The sequence below is a fragment of the Melozone crissalis genome, unplaced genomic scaffold (assembly GCF_028551555.1).
Source record: "Melozone crissalis strain CALT ecotype California unplaced genomic scaffold, PUWL_Pcris_2 ptg000537l_1, whole genome shotgun sequence".
Taxonomy (NCBI): domain Eukaryota; kingdom Metazoa; phylum Chordata; class Aves; order Passeriformes; family Passerellidae; genus Melozone; species Melozone crissalis.
Window position 1 is genome coordinate 3,026,438 of NW_026536235.1, and position 19,694 is coordinate 3,046,131.

At 65.9% G+C, this 19,694-nt stretch overlaps 1 protein-coding gene across 2 annotated transcripts; it reads right to left on the reverse strand.

Moving 5' to 3' along the window:
* Window positions 1-923: 923 nt before the first annotated feature.
* AGAP2 (ArfGAP with GTPase domain, ankyrin repeat and PH domain 2) lies at window positions 924-19,293 on the reverse strand. Of its 2 annotated transcripts, none has more exons than XM_054295210.1 (14): window positions 13,888-13,903; window positions 12,596-12,717; window positions 12,371-12,523; window positions 11,509-11,595; window positions 11,326-11,430; window positions 11,111-11,255; window positions 10,924-11,034; window positions 9,213-9,359; window positions 8,875-8,934; window positions 8,532-8,683; window positions 8,142-8,232; window positions 6,330-6,552; window positions 3,340-3,595; window positions 924-1,716 (listed from the first exon to the last, which is right to left on the reverse strand). In XM_054295210.1, exons 2-14 carry the CDS (start codon window positions 12,674-12,676, stop codon window positions 1,459-1,461), a joined length of 1,869 nt encoding a protein of 622 aa, XP_054151185.1. In that variant the 5' UTR covers window positions 12,677-12,717; window positions 13,888-13,903; the 3' UTR covers window positions 924-1,458. The 2 variants fall into 2 exon arrangements, with proteins under 2 accessions (XP_054151185.1, XP_054151186.1); XM_054295211.1 differs by lacking the exons at window positions 924-1,716; window positions 3,340-3,595; window positions 6,330-6,552; ... (1 more) ...; window positions 8,532-8,683; window positions 13,888-13,903 and adding exons at window positions 13,949-14,083; window positions 14,163-14,304; window positions 14,378-14,463; ... (1 more) ...; window positions 15,678-15,736; window positions 19,090-19,293 and having other exon boundaries at window positions 8,917-9,003.
* Window positions 19,294-19,694: the final 401 nt, after the last annotated feature.

Below are 19,694 nucleotides of genomic sequence, written 5' to 3' on the forward strand. Positions count from 1 at the left end.
TGTGCCCTGTGCCCGGCCAGTGTCCCCCGCATGCTGTGCCCCTGTGCCCCCGCGTTCCTGTCACCCCCGTGTCCCCCGTGCTCCCCGCGCCCCCCTGTGCCCTCTATGTCCCCTGTGCTCACCCGCGTTCCTGCCATCCGCATGTCCCTTGTGCCCTCTATGTCCCCCCGCGTTCCTGTCACTCCATGTCCCCCGTGCCCTCCATGTCCCCTGTGCCCTCCCGTGTCCCCTGTGCACCCACGTCCCCTGTGTCCCTTCGCGTTCCTGCCACTCCCGTGTCCTCTGTGCCCTCCTTGTCCCCTGTGCCCCCGTGTCCCCTGTGTCCCCAGTGTTCCTCCCCCGTCCCTGTGCCCTTCATGTCCCCTGTGTCCCCCCGTGTCCCCCGTGCCCTCCCGTGCCCTCCATGCCCCCCGTGCCCCCGTGAAGGACGAGCCGTGTCACAGCACCAGTGTCCGACATTGTCACGTACTTACAGTCACACCCGAGAGATGAAGTCGCTGTACACGGCCCGGCCCCCCGGGCCCCCCCGGACCCCCCGGGCCCTCCCCGGGCCTGGGCCCCCCCCACCGACCCCTCCCGCCCCCCGGCCCCCCCGGGCTCCCCGGCTCGGCCCCGCGGGGGCGTCTCGGGGGCGTCACAGCCGGGGCGCCCCTACATTCATGGGGGGGTCCCGGGAGGGGGGCGCGGGGCCCCCCCAGGCCGGCGGGAGGGGCTCGGGGGTCCCGCCGGCCGTGCCCCCCCGCGGGAGGAGGGGCTGGCTCTATCCTATCGCTGAACAAAGCAATAAATTAACAAATGAACGGGGATCCCGAGGGGAGACCGAGAAACGGGGGCGGGCGGGGGGTCGGGCCACGGGGGGGGCGGCAGGGCACGGAACGGGGAGGGGGCGTACAAAAGGTTGTTGTAGAAAAGGAGGGGGGGGTCGGGGTCTGCTCTGCTCCTGCCACCGAGCGGGGCTGTGCCAGGGCGGGGGGCACGGCCGGGGGGGACACGAGGACACGGGGACAGACGGGGTGGCGAGGGTGACCTGGGGAGGTGACAAGGGGAGGGGGACACAGCACGCGGGAACGGGGACAGGGTGATGTGAGCAGGGGACTATGCGGGGTGAGGGTGACAGGGACAGGGGGTGGCACCGGCAAGGAGGGACAGGGACAGGGGTTACCCCGCCCTCAGTGCCCCCACCCCACGCTGGGGCACAATACCCCGGGCAGGGGACAGGAAGGTGGCAGTGGCATCACTGTGACCCTGGCGTGGGGGTCCCTGGCACGGAGAGGGGGGGGCAGGACCAGCGGAGACCCCGACGCCGAAAGGATAATAAAGGATAATAAAGGATAATAAATAGAGCATCAAAAGTACAAACCGTGGGCACGGGGCGAGCCCGGCGGTGGCACCGGGACGGCCCCGGGCCGCGGGCACGCCCAGCCGGGGGTGGCACCGGGGGCTCCGGGCCCCTCGGGGCTATACCAGGGCAGAGCGGGGCTCGCACGGCCCCACGCTGGCGCAGCTGCTGCGGCGGCGGGGCCCGGGGGTCGGGGGCCCGCCGGGGGTCGGGGGGCCGGGGGTCGGGGGGCTGCCGGGGGTCGGGGGGCTGCCGGGCCCCTCGCCGGGACAGCCGTGCTGCAGCAGGATGTCCGAGCACTCGCGGCTGCCGGCGCGGCGGGCGTAGAACAGCGCGGTGCGGCCGTGAGCGTCCCGGGCCCGCACGTCGGCCCCGTACTGCGGGCACGGCCGGGCGTCACCCGCGGGGCCACCGAGGGTCACCCGGGAACGGCCCCAGAGGCCGCGCGGGGTCCCACGGGGATGGGGCACGTCCCCGGTGTCCCCCCAGGGTGTCCTGGCACATCCCAGGATGGCCACGGACACTTCACATCCCCCATGGTCACACCATTGTCCCCAGGACCGCACAGTGTCCCCCATGACCACGCTGTGTCCTTCAGGACCACCCCACATCCCCTGTGATCACCTCATGGTCCCCATGACCCCACCACATCCTTGATGACCACACCACAGTCCTCATGACCACATCATGTCCCCAATGACCACCCCATGGTCCCCAAGACCGCACCCCATCCCTCAAGGCCACACCACATCCCCCATGACTGGACCATGTCCCCCATGACCACACCATGTCCTCAAAAGCCACTCCATGGTCCTCATGGCCACATCACTCACCTTCTGGCCATGCCACAGTTCCCAAAGCCACCCCCCATCCCTCAAGACCACACCACGTCCCCCATGACCACCTCACGGTCCCCATGACCCCACCGTGTCCCCCATGACCATGTCCCCTGTCCTCTGCCCATGCCACAGTCCCCAAGACCACCCCAAATCCCCCACAGCAGCACCACACCCCCACAGCCACCTCATAGTCCCTACAACCCCATGATCTTCCCCCTGGCTGTGCTGTGATCCCCAAGCCTGCTCCTGGTGCCCCATGAACACATCACACCCCCCAGGACCACACCATGTCCCCAAAAGCCACTCCATGGTCCTCACGGCCACATCACTCAACTTCTGGCCATGCCACAGTTCCCAAGGCCATCCCCCATCCCTCAAGACCACACCACAGTTCCCAAGACCACCTCACGGTCCCCATGACCAGCCCTCAAGACCACCCCATGTCCCCAGTGACCACACCACATCCTCAGTGACCGCACCACAGTCCCCGTGACCACACCACATCTCCAGTGACCACCCCATGGTCCCCAGACCGCACTGTGTCCCTCAAAGCCACCCCACGGTCCTCATGGCCATGTCACTCAACTCCTGGCCATGCCACGGCTCCCAAGACCTTCCCACAGTCCCCAGTGACCACCCCATGATCCCCATGACCACCCCCCAGCCCTCAAGACCACGCCATGTCCCCACTGACCACACCATGGTCCCTCAAGGCCACACCAAGGTGTCCCCAGTCACCACCCCATAGTCCCCATGACCACACCACATCCCTCAAGACCACATCACATCCCTGATGACCACCCTATGGTCCCCATGACCACCTCATGTCCCCATGACCACACCACCTTCCCATGACCACCCCCCATCCCTCAAGGCCACACCACAAACCTGATGACCACCCCGTGGTCCCCATGACAACCCCACATCCCCAGTGACCACCCCATGGTCCCCAAGACCACCCCATGGTCCCCAAGACAACCCCATGGTCCCCAAGACCACACAACATCCCCTACACCCACCCCACAGTCCCCACAACCACACCATCCCTCTCATGGCCACGCCACACCACCCATGACCACCCCACATCCCCCACAGCCCTCCCAAGACCCCGCCACCCCCGTGCCCACCGTGCTGCCCACCCACCCAGCAGTGCCCACGTACCCACACCAGCAGTTGGGTGATCACCACCTGGGCGCCGTCGCAGGCCAGGTGCAGCGCCGTGCGCCGCTCGGCGTCGGCCGTGGGCACGTTGAGCTGCTCCTTGTGGCTGTGGGCCAGCAGCAGCAGCACCGCGGGCAGGTCCTGCTGGCCCACGGCCACCAGCAGCCGCTCGGCCAAGGGCGCCTCGGCCGCGGGCAGCGGCGCCAGGAACAGGCGCTGCTCGTACTTGGCACGGATCCACGACTCCCGCTCCTCCCTGGCGTGGGGACACACGGGGGACATGGGGGACAGAGAGGGACATGGGGAGTTAGGGATGGATCCACGACTCCCGCTCCTCCCTGGTGTGGGGACACATGGGGGACATGGGGGACATGGGGGACATGGGGAGTTAGGGATTGATCCACGACTCCCGCTCCTCCCTGGCCATGGGAACATGGGGGACATGGGGGACACAGGGGACATGGGGGACATGGGGTGTTAGGGATTGATCCACGACTCCCACTCCTCCCTGGGCACGGGGACACACGGGGGACATGGGGGACAGAGAGGGACATGGGGAGTTAGGGATGGATCCACGACTCCCGCTCCTCCCTGGCCATGGGGACACACAGGGGACATGGGGAGTTAGGGACAAACTCACGACTCCCGATCCGCCCTGGGCATGGGGACATGGGGGACATGGGGGACAGAGAGGGACATGGGGTGTTAGGGATGGATCCACAACTCCCGCTCCTCCCTGGGCACAGAGCAGGGGGACACAGGAGACATACGGGGGACATGGGGGACACAGGGGACATGGGGTGTTAGGCACAAACCCATGACTCCCGCTCCTCCCTGGGCATGGGGACACGGGGACATGGGGGACATGGGGGACACAGGGAGTTAGGGACACATCCACGACTCCTGCTCCTCCCCGGGCACACAGGGGACATGGGATGTTAGGGATGAATCCATGATTCCTGCTCCTCCCTGGGCATGGGGACACACAGGGGACACAGGGGGACAGAGAGGGACATGGGGAGTTAGGGACACATCCACTACTCCCGCTCCTCCCTGGGCACTGGGCATGGGGACACAGGGGACACAGGGGACACAGGGCGCATGGGGAGTTCGGGACAAATCAACAATTCCCTCTCCTCCCTGGGCATGGGGACACAGGGGACACAGAATGTTAGGGAGGGAAGGGTGGCATCATGGGGACACAGAGACGCAGTTCCTGTTCCTCCCAAAATAGAGGGGCATGGGGACATGGGGACACAGGGGACATGGGGAGTTGGGGACAAATCCACGATTCCCTCTCCTCTCTGGTCACGGGGCCATGGGGACACAGAGGACACAGGGGGACATGTGGGACACAGGGGAAGCGGGGGACACGGGGGACATGGGGGACACAGGGTGTCAGGGACAGCAGGGTGGCACCACGGGGATGCAGAGCCACAGTTCCTGCTGCTCCCTGGGCACAGAGGGGGCACAGAGGGGACACAAGGGACACAAGGGACACGGGGTGTTAGGAACACATCCATGATTCCCTCTCCTCCCTGGAAATGGGGACACAGGGGACACAGGGGACATGGGGGACACGGGGTGTCAGGGACGGCAGGGTGGCACCACGGGGACGCAGAGCCACAGCTCCTGCCACACCCCGGGCACAGAGGGGGCATGGGGACACAGGGGTGTGGCAGTGGGGACACAAAGGTGGCAGTGGCGTGCAGTGGCATCGCAGGGACAGGGAGGGTGAAAACGGGGAGGACACATGAGGGCCACATGGCAGCAGGGTGGCACGAGAGGTGCCACACAGGAAGGGCAGGGGTGTCAGTGGGGCATTGCTGGGTTGTGGGGTCACAAGGGACAGGGGTGGGGACACGGGGGCACTGGGGACATGAGGAGAAGGGGCATCAGAGTCTGTGGGATGGCACAGTGGTGACACACAGGGTGGGGACACAGGGCACCAGGGAGGGAAGGGTGGCACCATGGTGGCATAGGGGACAGGGACACGGGGTGACATCAGGAATGGCAGGGCAGCATCATGGTGGCATAGAGGACAGGGATGTGTGGCACTATCAGGAGTGGCAGGGTGGCATTGTGGTGGCATAGAGGACAGGAACCTGGTGATGAAGGAACTTGTGGTGGCACCAGGGATGGCTGGGTGGCATCATGGTGGCATAGAGGACAGGAACTTGTGGTGGCATCAAGGATGGCAGGGTGGTATTATGGTGGCATAAGGGACAGGAACTTGTGGTGGCATCATGGTGGCATAGAGGACAGGGACATATGGCAGCATCAGGAATGACAGGGTGCCATCATGGTGGCATCGGGGACAGGGACATGTGACAGTATCAGGAATGGCAGGGTGCCATCACGCCAGCCCAGAGCACAGGGCCATGTGGTGGCACAGGCACAAGGGTGACACTGGGAGCACACAGGGCAGGGGTGACACTGGGGGCACACAGAGGGTGACACTGGGGGCACACGGGGACAAGAGGTGACACTGGGGGCACACAGGGGTGACATGGGGGCACACAGGGTGACACTGGGGGCACACCGTGACAAGAGGTGACACAGGGCACACAGGCACAGGGGGTGACACTGGGGGCACACAGGGTGACACTGGGGGCACACAGGGATGACACCGAGGCACATAGAAGTGACACTGGGGGCACACAGGCACAGGGGGTGACACTGGGGGCACACAGAGTGACACGGGGGCACACAGAGGTGACACTGGGGGCACACAGGAGTGACATGGGGGCACACAGGGTGACACTGGGGGCACACAGGGATGACACTGAGGCACACAGAAGTGACACTGGGGGCACACAGGCACAGGGGGTGACACTGGGGGCACACAGGGTGACACGGGGGCACACAGAGGTGACACTGGGGGCACACAGGGGTGACATGGGGGCACACGGGGTGACACTGGGGGCACACAGAGTGACATGGGGGCACACAGGGGCACACTGGGGGCACACGGGGCAGGGCGCACCCACCGGGAGGACTCGTGCGTGGGTTTGCAGCGCCCGCGCGGGTTCTGCTCCCAGATGCTGTTGGCGGTGGCGTTGCCGATGGCCGAGAGCACCAGGGTCAGCTCGCGGGGCCAATCGTCCAGGTCCAGCGAGCGCACGCGCGACACGTGCGTGCCCAGGTTGCGGTGGATGCCCGAGCACTCGATGCAGATCAGGGCGCCCAGGTTCAGGCTGGCCCACGTGGGGTCTGCGGGGTGAGCGGGGGTGGTGGGTGAGCTGTGGGGACCTGGGGGTCCCCATGGTGGGACACAGTGTGACACAGTGTGACACATGGCGTGGTACGTGGCGGCGGTGAGCCACGGCACCGTGCGGCATTGTGTCACCCATGGCATTGTGTGACCCTGGCACGGTGTGGCTCATGGCACCATGTGGGGTCTGCGGGGTGAGCGGGGGTGGTGGGTGAGCTGTGGGGACCTGGGGGTCCCCATGGTGGGACACAGTGTGACACAGTGTGACACATGGCGTGGTACGTGGCGGCGGTGAGCCACGGCACCGTGCGGCATTGTGTCACCCATGGCATTGTGTGACCCTGGCACGGTGTGGCTCATGGCACCATGTGGGGTCTGCGGGGTGAGCGGGGGTGGTGGGTGAGATGTGGCACCCCTGGGGTCCCCATGGTGGGACACAGTGTGACACATGGTGTGGCACGTGGCGGCGATGAGCCACGGTACAGTGTGACCCATGGCACCGTGTGACATTGTGTCACCCATGGCATCATGTCACCCACGGCATGATGTCACCCATGGCATTATGTGGCTTATGGAATTGTGTGACCCTGGCACGGCGTGGCTCACAGCACTGCGTGGCATGGTGTCACCCATGGCATCATGTCCCACAGCATTGTGTGGCTTATGGCATTGTGTGACATTGTGTCACCATGTGGCATTGTGTCACCCATGGCATCACGTGTCCTATGGTATTGTGTGACCCTAGCATGGTGTGACCCATGGCACCTTGTGGCCTGTGCCATCCATCGTGTGACCCACAGCACCATGTGGCATCGTGTCACCCATGGCATCACGTCCCATGGCACTGTGTGACCCTGGCATGGTGTGGCTCATAGCCCCATGTGGCCCGTGCCATCCATCGTGTGGCCCATGGCACCATGTGGCCTGTGCCATCCATCGTGTGGCCCATGGCACCATGTGGCCTGTGCCATCCACCATGTGACCCATGGCACCATGTGGCCTGTGCCATCCATCGTGTGGCCCATGGCACCATGTGACCTGTGCCATCCACCATGTGACCCATGGCACCATGTGACCCGTGCCAACACACAGCCCAGGCCATCATGTGACCCACAGAACTGTGTGACACGTGCCATCGCGTGGCCCACAGCCCTCCCTCGCCCCAGTTGCCAGGTGGCCCATGGCCCCTGGCACAATGTCACCCCGTGGCACCACCAGCTAGATTCAGGGCTCTGCAGGGCACCCCTGTCCCATGAACCGATGTCCCCCCATGTCCCATGAATGGGTGTCCCCTCATATCCCCCCCATTGTCCCCCAGACTCACTGGGTGCCCCGCAGTCCACGCAGAGCGAGTTCCTGTGGGCACTGCTGTCCCATTGTCCCATGAATGGATGTCCCCCCATGTCCCACGCCCTCCTGTGCCCCCCTCTGTCCCTCATTGTCCCCAGACTCACTGGGTGCCCCGCAGTCCACGCAGAGCGAGTTCCCTCAGGCACCATGTCCCATGAACTGATGTCCCCTCATGTCCCACGCCCTCCATGCCCCCTGTTGTGCCCCCATTGTCCCCCCACTGTCCCCTGGCACTCACTGGGTGCCCCGCAGTCCACGCACAGCGAGTTCCCTCGGGCGTTGCGGATGGCCTGGATGGCCACGGCCTCGCTCTGGCTGTCCATGCGCGCCTGGAGGGGGCACAGGGGGTGAGAGGGGCACGGGGGTGGCATAGGGGGTGAGAGGGGCATGGGGGTGGCACACAGGGTGAGAGGGGCACGGGGGTGGCACACAGGGGTGAGAGGGGCACGGGGGTGACACAGGGGGTGAGAGGGGCACGGGGGGTGAGAGGGGCACGGGGATGGCACAGGGGGTGAGAGGGGCACTGGGGCAGCACACAGGGGTGAGAGGGGCACGGGGGTGGCACAGGGGGTGAGAGGGGCACGGGGGTGGCACGGGCACTCTGCCAGCCCCCAAGCCGAGCTCCCACCTTGTTCTTGCTGCTCTCGCAGCACTGCAGGCTGGCCAGGATCTGGCTCTCGATGGCCTGCACCCACGCGTCGCGCTCCTCGAAGCTGCCGGCCTCGAAGTGCCACGTCTGGCCCGTGCTCGACACGATCAGGAACTCAAAGTTCTCCTCCTCTGCGGGACCAGAGACCCCCGGGGGGGGCGCTGGGATGGGGGTCCAACACCCACCGCTGTCCCAGCCCCCCAAACCCACCCCTGGCACCCCCATCCCCTCCCCAGAGGTGCCCACCCCGGCTGGGGTGTGCTGGCAGCAGGCAAGGGGGGCACAGCCACATGCACGGGAGGCACCGCTCACGCCACGTTACCTGTTTTATAAATATTTCTTAAACTACCAAAACTTTTTAATTTCCACATTTTGCGCTTGGCTGCGGAGGGTCCGGGCAGCAGGAGTGGAGAGAGGAAACGGGGACAGAGTCAGGGGGGCCCACGAAGCCCTGGGGACGGTGCAGAAGGTGGCAGGCAGAAGGTGGCAGAGCGGGGGGGGTGCGTGGACAGCGTGGCTGAGCGTGGCCGGGGGTGAGGGGCAGCATCGGCCCAGATCCCCCCGAGTTCCGGGGCGTCCTTGCCGTGGAGGATGGTGGCCTTGTCCCCACAGTGCCACCGTGGGGGCCTGGGGCTGGGGACACACGGCTGGGGCACCCACCTTCTGCCTGCCCACCCGAGCCCTCGGTCTTGGACGGCGTCATCAGCTTCTTCCTGCGGTGCTTCTTCCTGTCCACCAGGGGCGAGGGCGGGGGGTCCCTGCCAGCGCTGCCGGGGCTCGACACGGCCTCGAAGGACAGCGGGGACTCTGCCAAGACACCACGCGGGGGACGCTGGGGACACCACGGACACCGGGGCCACGGGGGCCACCCGGCGCCTGAGGAGCAGGGAGCGAACCAGGAGCACTGAGGCCACCAGGGTCACCAAGTCCATCAGAACCCTCAGGTCAGGGCTATGAGGGTCACCAAGTCCATCAGAACCACCCAGGGCTAGCAGGGTCACCAACACCATCAGAACCACCCTGGTCAGGGCTAGCAGGGTCACCAAGTCCATCAGAACCACCCAGGCCTATCAGGGTCACCAAGTCCATCAGAACCCTCAGGTCAGGGCTATCAGGGTCACCAAGTCCATCAGAACCACCCTGGTCAGGGCTAGCAGGGTCACCAAGTCCATCAGAACCACTCAGGGTTAGCAGGGTCACCAAGTCCATCAGAGCCACCCAGGTCAGGGCTAGCAGGGTCACCAAGTCCATCAGAACCCTCAGGTCAGGGCTATCAAGGTCACCAAGTCCATCAGAACCACTCAGGGCTATCAGGGTCACCAAGTCCACTTGGGCCACCAGGGCCACTGGACTCACTGGGTCAGCAGGGTCAAGTCCCCCAGAGGTGCTGGGCATGCTGGGGCCATCAGAGCTCACGAGGGTCACTGATCTCACTGTGACCACCAGGACCCAGTCCCAAGGCTGCCAAGTTCATTGGTCTTATCAAAATCCCTGAGGCCACCAGGGTCACAAGAGCCTCTTGGCTCACCAGAGTCATGGAGGTCACCAGGGCCACTGGGCTCACCAGGCTCACCAGGTTCATTGTGGCTTCTGGGACTCCCAGGTCCACGTGCTCACCACAGCCAGCAGTTTCACTGTGGCCACCAGCACCACCAAAGGGCCACCAGATCCCTGGGCTCACCAAATCCACCAGGCTTATTGTGGTCATTGGAGTCAGCAAAGGTCACCTGGTCCCTGGGCTGACCAAATCCACCAGGGTTATTGTGGTCACTGGAGTCACCAAGGGCCACCAGGTCCCTGGGGTGACCAGATCCACAACGGTTATTGTCGTCACCGGGGCCACTTGGTGCCTGGGCTCACCAAGTTCACCAAGGTTGTTGTGGCCTCCAGAGCCACCAGAACCACCAGGGCCAACCAAGGGCCACCTGGTCTCTGAGGTCACCAGGACCACCAGGGTTATTGTGGCCATCACTGGGGTCAGCAAAGGCCACCTAGTCCCTGAGCTGATCAAATCCACCAGGTTTTCTGGGGCCTCCAGAACCACCAGGGCCACCAAGGGCCACCAGGTCCTTGAGCTCACTGTGGTCACCAGGGCCACCAAGGGCCACCAGGTCCCTGAGCTCACTGTGGTCACCAGGGCCACCAAGGGCCACCAGGTCCCTGAGCTCACTGTGGTCACCAGGGCCATCAAGGGCCACCAGGTCCCTGGGCTCACCAGGACCACCAGGTTTACCGTGGCCTCCAGAGCCACCAGTGCCACCAAGGGCCACCAGCTGCTCAGAAGCCACCATGCTTGGTGAGGCCACCAGGGGGATGTCCCTGTGGGTGGCCCGGGAGGTGGCCGTGTCCCTGCCCGTGCCGTGTCACTCACCTGAGGCCAGCTTGGCGCTGGAGGCGGAGGCGCAGCGCTGCAGGGACCCCTTGCCCACCACCTTCAGCCCCGGCTCTGGGGGCAGGCTCAGCCCCACCGAGGGGACGGCGGCTGCAAGGGGAGGGACGGTGTCACCGCGGTGCCACCCCCGTGGTGTCCCCCCATCCCCGGTACCCCCGGGGCTCACCGGCGGGCTCGGGGTCCCGCAGCAGCCCGTTGATGCTGGCCGAGGGGCCGCAGGCGGAGATGGCGCGGGGCGGGCGCTTGCCCGGCACCTTGACCGTGGTGCGCAGCAGGTCCATCTCCTTGCCGTGCGTGCTGTGGATGTAGTCCTGCGGGGACAGCGAGGGTGACACCGGGCTCTGCCACCCTCTGGGGACACAGGGGGACAGGGGCGCTCACGTTGATGCTGGGGTGGTAGAAGAGGAGGCCGTTGCTGGACAGGGTCACGTATTTCTTCTTCCACTCCTTGTTCAGGGAGTTGCCGCTGCGCTTCAGCAGGAAGCTCTGGGGACAGGGAGCAGTGAGGGGACACTGGGGACACAGGGGACACAGCCACATCCTCCTGTCACCGCCGCCACCCACCTGCTTGATGGGGATGGCGCGGCCGCTGCCGGCGCCCTCGCCTCGGCTGTCCAGGCTGCGCTTCTCGGAGTCGCTGCCACGGCGCGTCTGTGGGCATGGGGACAGGACAGGGGGTGGCACTCGGGGCACAGCTGGGGACACTGGCGTGCCCGCATGTCCCCCACTGCTGCAGCCTGGTGGTGGGGACATTGGGGTACCACAGACCCCAGCACTGCAGCCACATGGTGGGGACACCCTGGGTGCCCACGTGTCCCTCAGTGCCACCACCACCACGCCACAGGGGCGCTATGGATGCCATGTGTCCCCGCCACCCTGCTAGAGGACACATCAGAAGCTGCATGATGGGGACATCCTGGGTGCCCATGCATCCCTCAGTGCCAGCATCACCATGTCCCAGAGGGGTGCTACGGGTGCCATATGTCCCCACCACCCTGCTAAAGGACACATCAGAAGCTCCATGATGGTGTCCATGCATCCCTCAGTGCCATGACCACCATGTCCCACAGGGATGCCATGTGTCCCCACCACCCTGCTAAAGGACACATCAGAAGCTCCATGGTGGGGACACCCTGGCTGCCCACATGTCCCCCATCCCACGTGCGGGACATACCCACATGTCCCTCAGCGCCACCACCCCCATGCCATGGGGACAACTGAGGTGCCATGTGCCCCTCAATGTCACCACCCTGCCAGAGGACACCTGGGCTGCCACATGTCCCTTGCTGCCACCACCCTGTCAGGATGACATTCTGGGTAACACCAAGGGGACACCCAGCATGTCACACCCCACATGTCACCATGCTGTGCCAGGGTGCCTGGTGCCCGCGGTGCCCCCGGTGCCCACGGTGCCCCGTGCACTCACGGCGAAGAGGCTGGTGCGGCGCTTGGCCCCGCGGTGCAGCGAGCTGGGGGTGCCCAGCGGGGCCGGGGTCTCGCTGCGCAGCTCCCGGTGGCTCACGTTGGGCGTGGAGGGCAGCGAGGACGAGTAGTCGCTGGTGTGGCCACCATTGCTGGTCTGGGGGGACACGGGGTCAGCCTGGGCTGTGCCCGGCGCTGGGGAGGGCGCTGGGGAGGGGGATGGGGGTACCTGGCTGGGGTGGACCCCCCCCACGGGGGTGGAGGCGGCCGAGTGGCTCGGGGAGCTGGGCAGGGACTTGCAGGACGCCATCAGCTGCTGCTGCTTCTTGAGCGCCACGGCCCGCTGGGCCACTGCAGGAGACTGGGTCAGGAGGGCCGGGCCACAAACCTGCCCTGGCACCAGCCTGGGTACCCACACCTGGGTACCCACACCTGGGTATTCACACCTGGGTACCCACACCTGGGTACCCACACCTGGATTCCCACACCTGGGTACCCACACCTGGGTACCCACACCTGGATACCCACACCTGGGTACCCACACCTGGGTATCCACACCTGGGTACCCACACCTGGGTACCCACATCTGGGTACCCACATCTGGGTACCCACACCTGGATTCCCACACCTGGGTACCCACACCTGGATTCCCACACCTGGGTACCCACACCTGGGTACCTACACCTGGATACCCACACCTGGGTACCCACACCTGGGTACCCACACCTGGATACCCACACCTGGGTACCTACACCTGGATACCCACACCTGGACAAGGTCCTCATAGCCATGCCAGCTGGACACTGTCCCCATCCCACCTGGACATGGGCCCCATCCTCATCCCATCTGGACATAGTCCTCATTGCCATCCCACCTGGACACTGTTCCCATCCCATGTGGACATGGGCCCCATCCTCATCCCACTCAGACACTGTCCCCATCCCACCCAGCTGCTGGACACTGTCCCCATCTCACCTGGATGTGGCCCCCATCCCACAGGGTTGGACATGGTCCCCATCCCCATCCCACCTGGACATGGTACCCATCCTCATCCCACTCAGACATGGTCCCCATCCCACCTGGATGTCCCCATCCCACAGGGGTGGACATGGTCCCTGACCTACCCAGCCGTGGGTCTGCCACACCTGGACACCGTCCCCTGCACTGCCCTGTCCACTGTCCCCATCCCACCAGGCCATGGTCCCTGTCTCACCTAGACATGGCCCTGTGGCCACCACTCCCCTTGTGGGGACTCAAATGTGATCCCACACTGACCACCATCCCTGTCTGACCATGGATGGTCACTGTCCCCATCCCACCTGGACACTGTCCCCATCCCACCTAGACATGGTTCCTGTCCCACCTAGACATGGTGGCCACCACTCCCCTTGACCCAGATATGATCCCACTCTGGCCACCATCCCTGTCTGACCAGGTCACTGAGCCCATCACACTCTGGTCACTGTCCCCCCCCCACCATGTCACCAGCCCCCTCCCCACCCCCAGAGGACAGTCACCCACCCTCGGTGAAGACCCTGTCCCCCTCCCACGCCCTCCCCACCCCCAGAGGACAGTCACCCACCCTCGGTGAAGACCCTGTCCACATTGAGGCCGTAGGTGGCGCAGGTCTCGTAGTAGAGGCAGCGCCGCGCGTCCCCGCAGAGCGCCCGGGCGCGCGCGTCCTCCACGGCCCGCGGGCTGGACGAGCTGATCTTATCTGGGGAGCCGGGGGGGTCACTGGGGGTGCCCCGTGCCCCTCCCACCCCCACAGCCCCCCCCGTGCCCCCCTGGCTCACCCTGGGTGCCCACCAGCGCCAGGGCCACGTCGCTGGTGCCGCGCAGGTCGCTGAGCAGCGCGTGCAGCTGCGTCACCTCCTCGAAGCTGCTCTCGCTCTCCAGGCTGAAGACGAAGATGACGGCGTCCGCCCAGCTGGCAAACTGGGGGGCCACGGGGGGGGTCAGGGCTCGGCTCTGGCCAGCGTGGCCCCCCCGGGCCCCCGTCCCCTCGTACCTGTGCGTCCGGGGCGCCGGCCTCCTCCCGGATGAGCAGGAGGTGGCTCTGGCCATCAACCGTCACCTCACGCTTGAACTGGCCACCTGCAGTGGGGAGGGGAAGGGGGAGACCCTGCAGGTGTGCTCTGCCCACATGGATGGAACCTCCCATGGCCATGCCCAGCACCAGGTGTGACCAGTGCTTTGACCCCAAATGTCCCTCAGCCATGCCCAGCACCATGACCTTGCCCATTCTGTGGCCACGTCCATCCCCTTCACCATCTCCACACCTGTCCATGCCCAGCATTGTGACTTTGCCCATTCCATGACCGTGTCCATCTCGTGGTCATGCCCAGCCCCACCACATGTCCATCCCATGCCCAGCTCCATGGATATGTCCACTCATCCATCTCCATCCCCATGGACATGCCATCACTGAACCCATCCCATGCCCATGGTCACATCCGTGCCATGTCCATGGTCACGTCCATTCCCTGCCTATGGACACTGTCTATCCCACGGTCACGTCCATCCATGCCCATGGTCATGTCCATCCCATGCCCATGGTCATGTCCATGCCATGCCCATGGTCATGCCCGTCCCATGGTCACATCCATCCCATGGTCATGGTCCATCCCATGCCAATGGCCACATCCATCTCATGCCCATGGTAACGTCTCCATCCCATGCCCATGGTCACATCCATCCCCTGCCCATGGTCACAACCATCCCATGCCCATGGACATCATCCATCCCATGCCCATGGTCATGTCCATCCCATGCCCTTGGTTGTGTCCATCCCATGCCCATGGTCCATCCCATGCCCATGGTCACGTCCATCCCCTGCCCACATCCTCCCCATGGCCACTCACTCTCAGTGGGCTCCAAGCCCACATAGGAGCCGGTGAGGAACCGATGGACGAGCGCTGACTTCCCACTCTTGCTGCTGCCCAGGACACCCTGGGTGGGCACAGGGATGTCAGGATGGCTGGGGACACGGTCCTCAGGGGACATGGTGACACGGGGACATGGTCCTCAGGAGGCATGGGGACACAAGGACATGGGGACACAGAGACATGGGGACATGAGGACATGGGGACATGGGGATACAGGGACATGGTCCTCAGGGGACATGGGGACATGGGGACACGGGGACACGAGGACATGGGCACATGGGGACATGGGCACACAGGGACACGGAGACACAGGGACATGGGGACACAGTCCTCAGGGGACACAGGGACATGGGGACATGGGGACATGGTCCTCAGGGGACACGGGGACACGGGGACACGGGGACATAAGGACACGGCACCCACCAGGCGGATCTCGGGGATAGAGCGGCCCAGGGTCCATTCCTGGCTGTTCACCAAGGCCTCTGCGGAGGGAGACAGGTGAGACAGAGCCCAGGAACCCCGGGCACCCTCGGGCACCCCCAGGAGCCCCGGGCACCCCCAGGAACCCCCAGGAACCCCGGGCACCCTCAGCACCCTGGGCACCTCCAGGAACCCCAGGCACCTCCAGGAATCCCGGGCAACCCCCAGGAATCCCTGGCATCCCCAGCAGCCCCTGGCACCCCCAGGAGCCCCTGGCACCCCCAATGCCGGGGTGCCCCCACTCCGCAGCGCAGCAGCAGCTCCCGCGTGGGCGGCCACCAGCTGTCACCCAGCAACGGCGCCGGGCCCGCGGGGGCGGCGCGAGGACGTGGAGATGCCACGTGGCACGGACGGGGACGTGGCAGCACGAGGCGTCGTGTGCCAAGGCACGAGGAGGCAGAGGGCACGGGGACGCAGTGGGCACGGGCATGGAGAGCACGGCGTGGCACGGGGACACGATGGGAACCACAACGGGCATCGGGTGGCACAAGGATGTGCTGTGGCATGGGGACACAATGGATTCCAGGATGTGACAGCCGTGAGGGCACGGCGTGGCATCAGGACGTGGTGAGGGGACACAGTGGAAGCCACCAGGCCATGACAGGCACCGGGGCACGGCGTGGCACAAGGATGTGGCATGAGGACATCACGGGCACCAGGACACAGCACGGCAGGAGGGTATGGGGTGGCACAAGGACACCACGGATTCCAGCACATGATGGGCACAAGGACATGATGGACACCAGGACACGGCATGGCAGCGTGGCACTGGGACATGGTGTGGCACAAGGACAGGACATGGCATGGGGACATGGCGTGGCTCTGGGACATGGTGTGGCACAAGGACAGGACATGGCATGGGGACATGGTGTGGCACTGGGACATGGTGTGGCACAAGGATGTGGCATGAGGACACGACGGGCACCAGGACACAGCACGGCAGGGGGATGTGAGAAGGCACAAGGACACCACGGATTCCAGCACATGATGGGCACGGGGACACGATGCCAGCGGTGCCTGACAGCCTTAGGCCTGAGGATTCAGCGTGGTGTGAGCACAGGGTGTGGCACAGGGACACGATGGATGCCAGGACACGGCGTGGCAGCGTGGCACAGGGACATGGTGTGGCACAAGGAGGACACAGCATGAGGACACGGCGTGGCACGTGACGGGTACAAGTCCAGTGGCACCAGAATGCAGCGCATGTGGCACAAGGACACAGCATGGCACTGGGACATGGTGTGGCACTGGGACACAGTGTGGCATGAGGACAGGACATGGCACAAGGAGGACGAGGCATGGCACAGGGATATGGTGTGGCACAAGGATGACACGTGGCACGAGGACATGGTGTGGCACTGGGACATGGTGTGGCACGAGGACAGGACATGGCACGAGGGCACAGCGTGGCACACGACGGGCACAAGTCCGGTGGCACCAGCATGCTGCGCATGTGGCACAAGGACAAGGCGTGGCATGAGCACATGGCGTGGCACCAGGACATGGTGTGACACTGGAACGTAGTGTGGCACTGGGACAGGACACGGCACGAGGACACGACATGGCACTGGGTCACGGTGTGGCACAAGGACGAGGCATGGCACAAGGAGGACACAGCATGGCACAGAGACTTGGTGTGGCACAGGGACGTAATGGACGCCAGGACATGGTGTGGCACGAGGACAGGACATGGCACGAGGACACAGCGCAGCACACAATGGGCACAAGTTTGGCGGCACCAGAGCGCAGCGCGTGTGACACAAGGACACGGCGTGGCACGGGACATGGCGTGGCATGGGGACATGGCGTGGCACAAGGACAGGACATGGCACAGGGACACGCCGTGGCACAAGCACCTGGCGTGGCACTGGGACATGCCCGGTGCCCCCCACACCTCCTACCTGGCATCCCCAGCCCCTGTGGGCATCGGTGGCACCCCCAAGGGGGAGCCGCGGCAGGACGAGGTCAGGGTGCCCCCCCTCTCTGTGCCTCAGTTTGTGCCCCCAGCGCGGAGCCGGATCCGTGCCAGGCGCGGCCCGGCCGGGAAAGGGTTAACGCTGCCGCCTGTCACCCCTCGCATTGTCACCGAGTGCCACCCCCGGGCCCGCAGGTGCTGCCCACGCACCCCGCGGTGCCAAGGTGCGCGCAGGCACACGGGGGGTGCCGGGGGGGACAGAAGGACGCGGGGGGACAGGACAGATGGGGGACAGGATGCACGGGTGTGACGCACGGATGGAGGCGAGCGCAGACGGACGGACGGACGGACGGATGGATGGCGGGACAGAACGACGGAGGTGGGGGTCGCGTCTGACCCCCCTGGAGTTCCCCCAGTGGGGAAACTGAGGCACGGGATCCCCACCATGGGATCCCCCCACGGCCAGCACCGGACCCGCCAAAGTGGGGAGGTCACATCGGCCCAGGGCACAAACACCAAAGGCGGCACAGCCCGGGGGTCACAGCCCCCCCGAACCCCACAGCCCCCTCCCCACAAAACCCCTGAACCCCACAGCCCTCCTAAAACCCCACAGTCCCCTAAAACCCCACAGACCCCCTAAAACCCCACAGTCCCCTAAAACCCCACAGCACTTCTAAAACCCCACAGTCCCCTAAAACCCCACAGACCCCCTAAAACCCCACAGCGCTTCTAAAACCCCACAGCCCCCCTGTACCCCACAGAACAGCCTGGGGTTCACAGCCCCGTTGAATCCCACAGCCCCCCCTGAACCCCAAAGCCTCCCTGAACTTCACAGCCCAGCCCGCGGGTCACAGGCCCCTGTACCCCACAGCGCCCCTAAAACCCCCAGCCCCTCTGCACCTCACAGCCCCCCCTGAACCCCACAGAACAGCCTGGGGGTCACAGCCCCTCTGAAATACACAGCCCCCCTAAAATCCCACAGCCCAGCCCGGGGGTCACAGCCCCCCCTGAACCTCACAGCTCCCCTGTACCCCACAGTTCCTCTGTACCCCACAGCCCAGCCCAGGAGTCACAGCCCCGTTGACCAACACAGCCCCCTGTACCCCACAGCCCCCCTAAAACCCCACAGCCCAGCCCGGGGATTACAGCCCCCTGAACCCTACAGCCCCTCCGTACCCCACAGCCCCCACCCCACAGCGTCCCTGAACCCCACCTGGGGGTCACAGCCCCCTTGAACCCCACACCCTCCCCCTACCCCACATCCCCAGACGGGTCCTGCTGCCCCCTCACGGGCCCCGGGGGTCCGGGCGCCTCCTCCCCCTATCAGGTAAACTGAGGCACAGCCCCGCGGCTCCAGCGGGCACCGCCAGCCCTGCCCCGGCTCCCCGGGGCCCGCGGGGACACCGAGCACGGCCGGGGCCGTCCCGGGCCGGTACTCACTGTGCGGGGTGCCCCCGGCCGGCTCTGCACCGGGGGGAGCCCAGGGGGGCGCGGGGTGGGTGGGGGTCGCCGCAGGGCTCTTGGTGAAGATGCCGCTGATGAACTTGAGCATCTTTCGGTCGCGGGTGGAGGCGCGACCCCCCTCGCGTCCCCGCTTGAGCCCGGTCTCGGGGGCGGGGGCGGCCACCAGGACCCCCGGCTGGAGGTCGCTGTAGTCCAGGGTCTTGCTCTTGCCCTTGCTGGGGGACAGCCGGGCCCGGGGGGGGCCCTCGCTCTTGCCCCCCGCCTTGGGGCGCCCCTTCCCCTCTCCCTCGGGCCACGACAGGCGGCTGCCGGCGCCTTTGCCGGGGGCTTTGCCCGCTCGGGGCTCGGGGGTCCCGCGGCTCCCCCCGGCGCCCCCCGCTTTGGGGGGCTTGGGGCCGGCCAGGCGGAGGCGGCGAGCGCCGGCCGAGGGGTGCGGGGAGCCCGTGGGGGGGTCCGGGGGCGGCGGGGGGGCCCTGGCGGCCTCCAGGGGACCCTCGGGGCCCCCCCAGGTGGCCTGGCTGAGGAGGGGGCGCCGGGGGGTCCCGGCGGGCTGCGGGATGTCCAGGGCGGCCAGAGAGCGC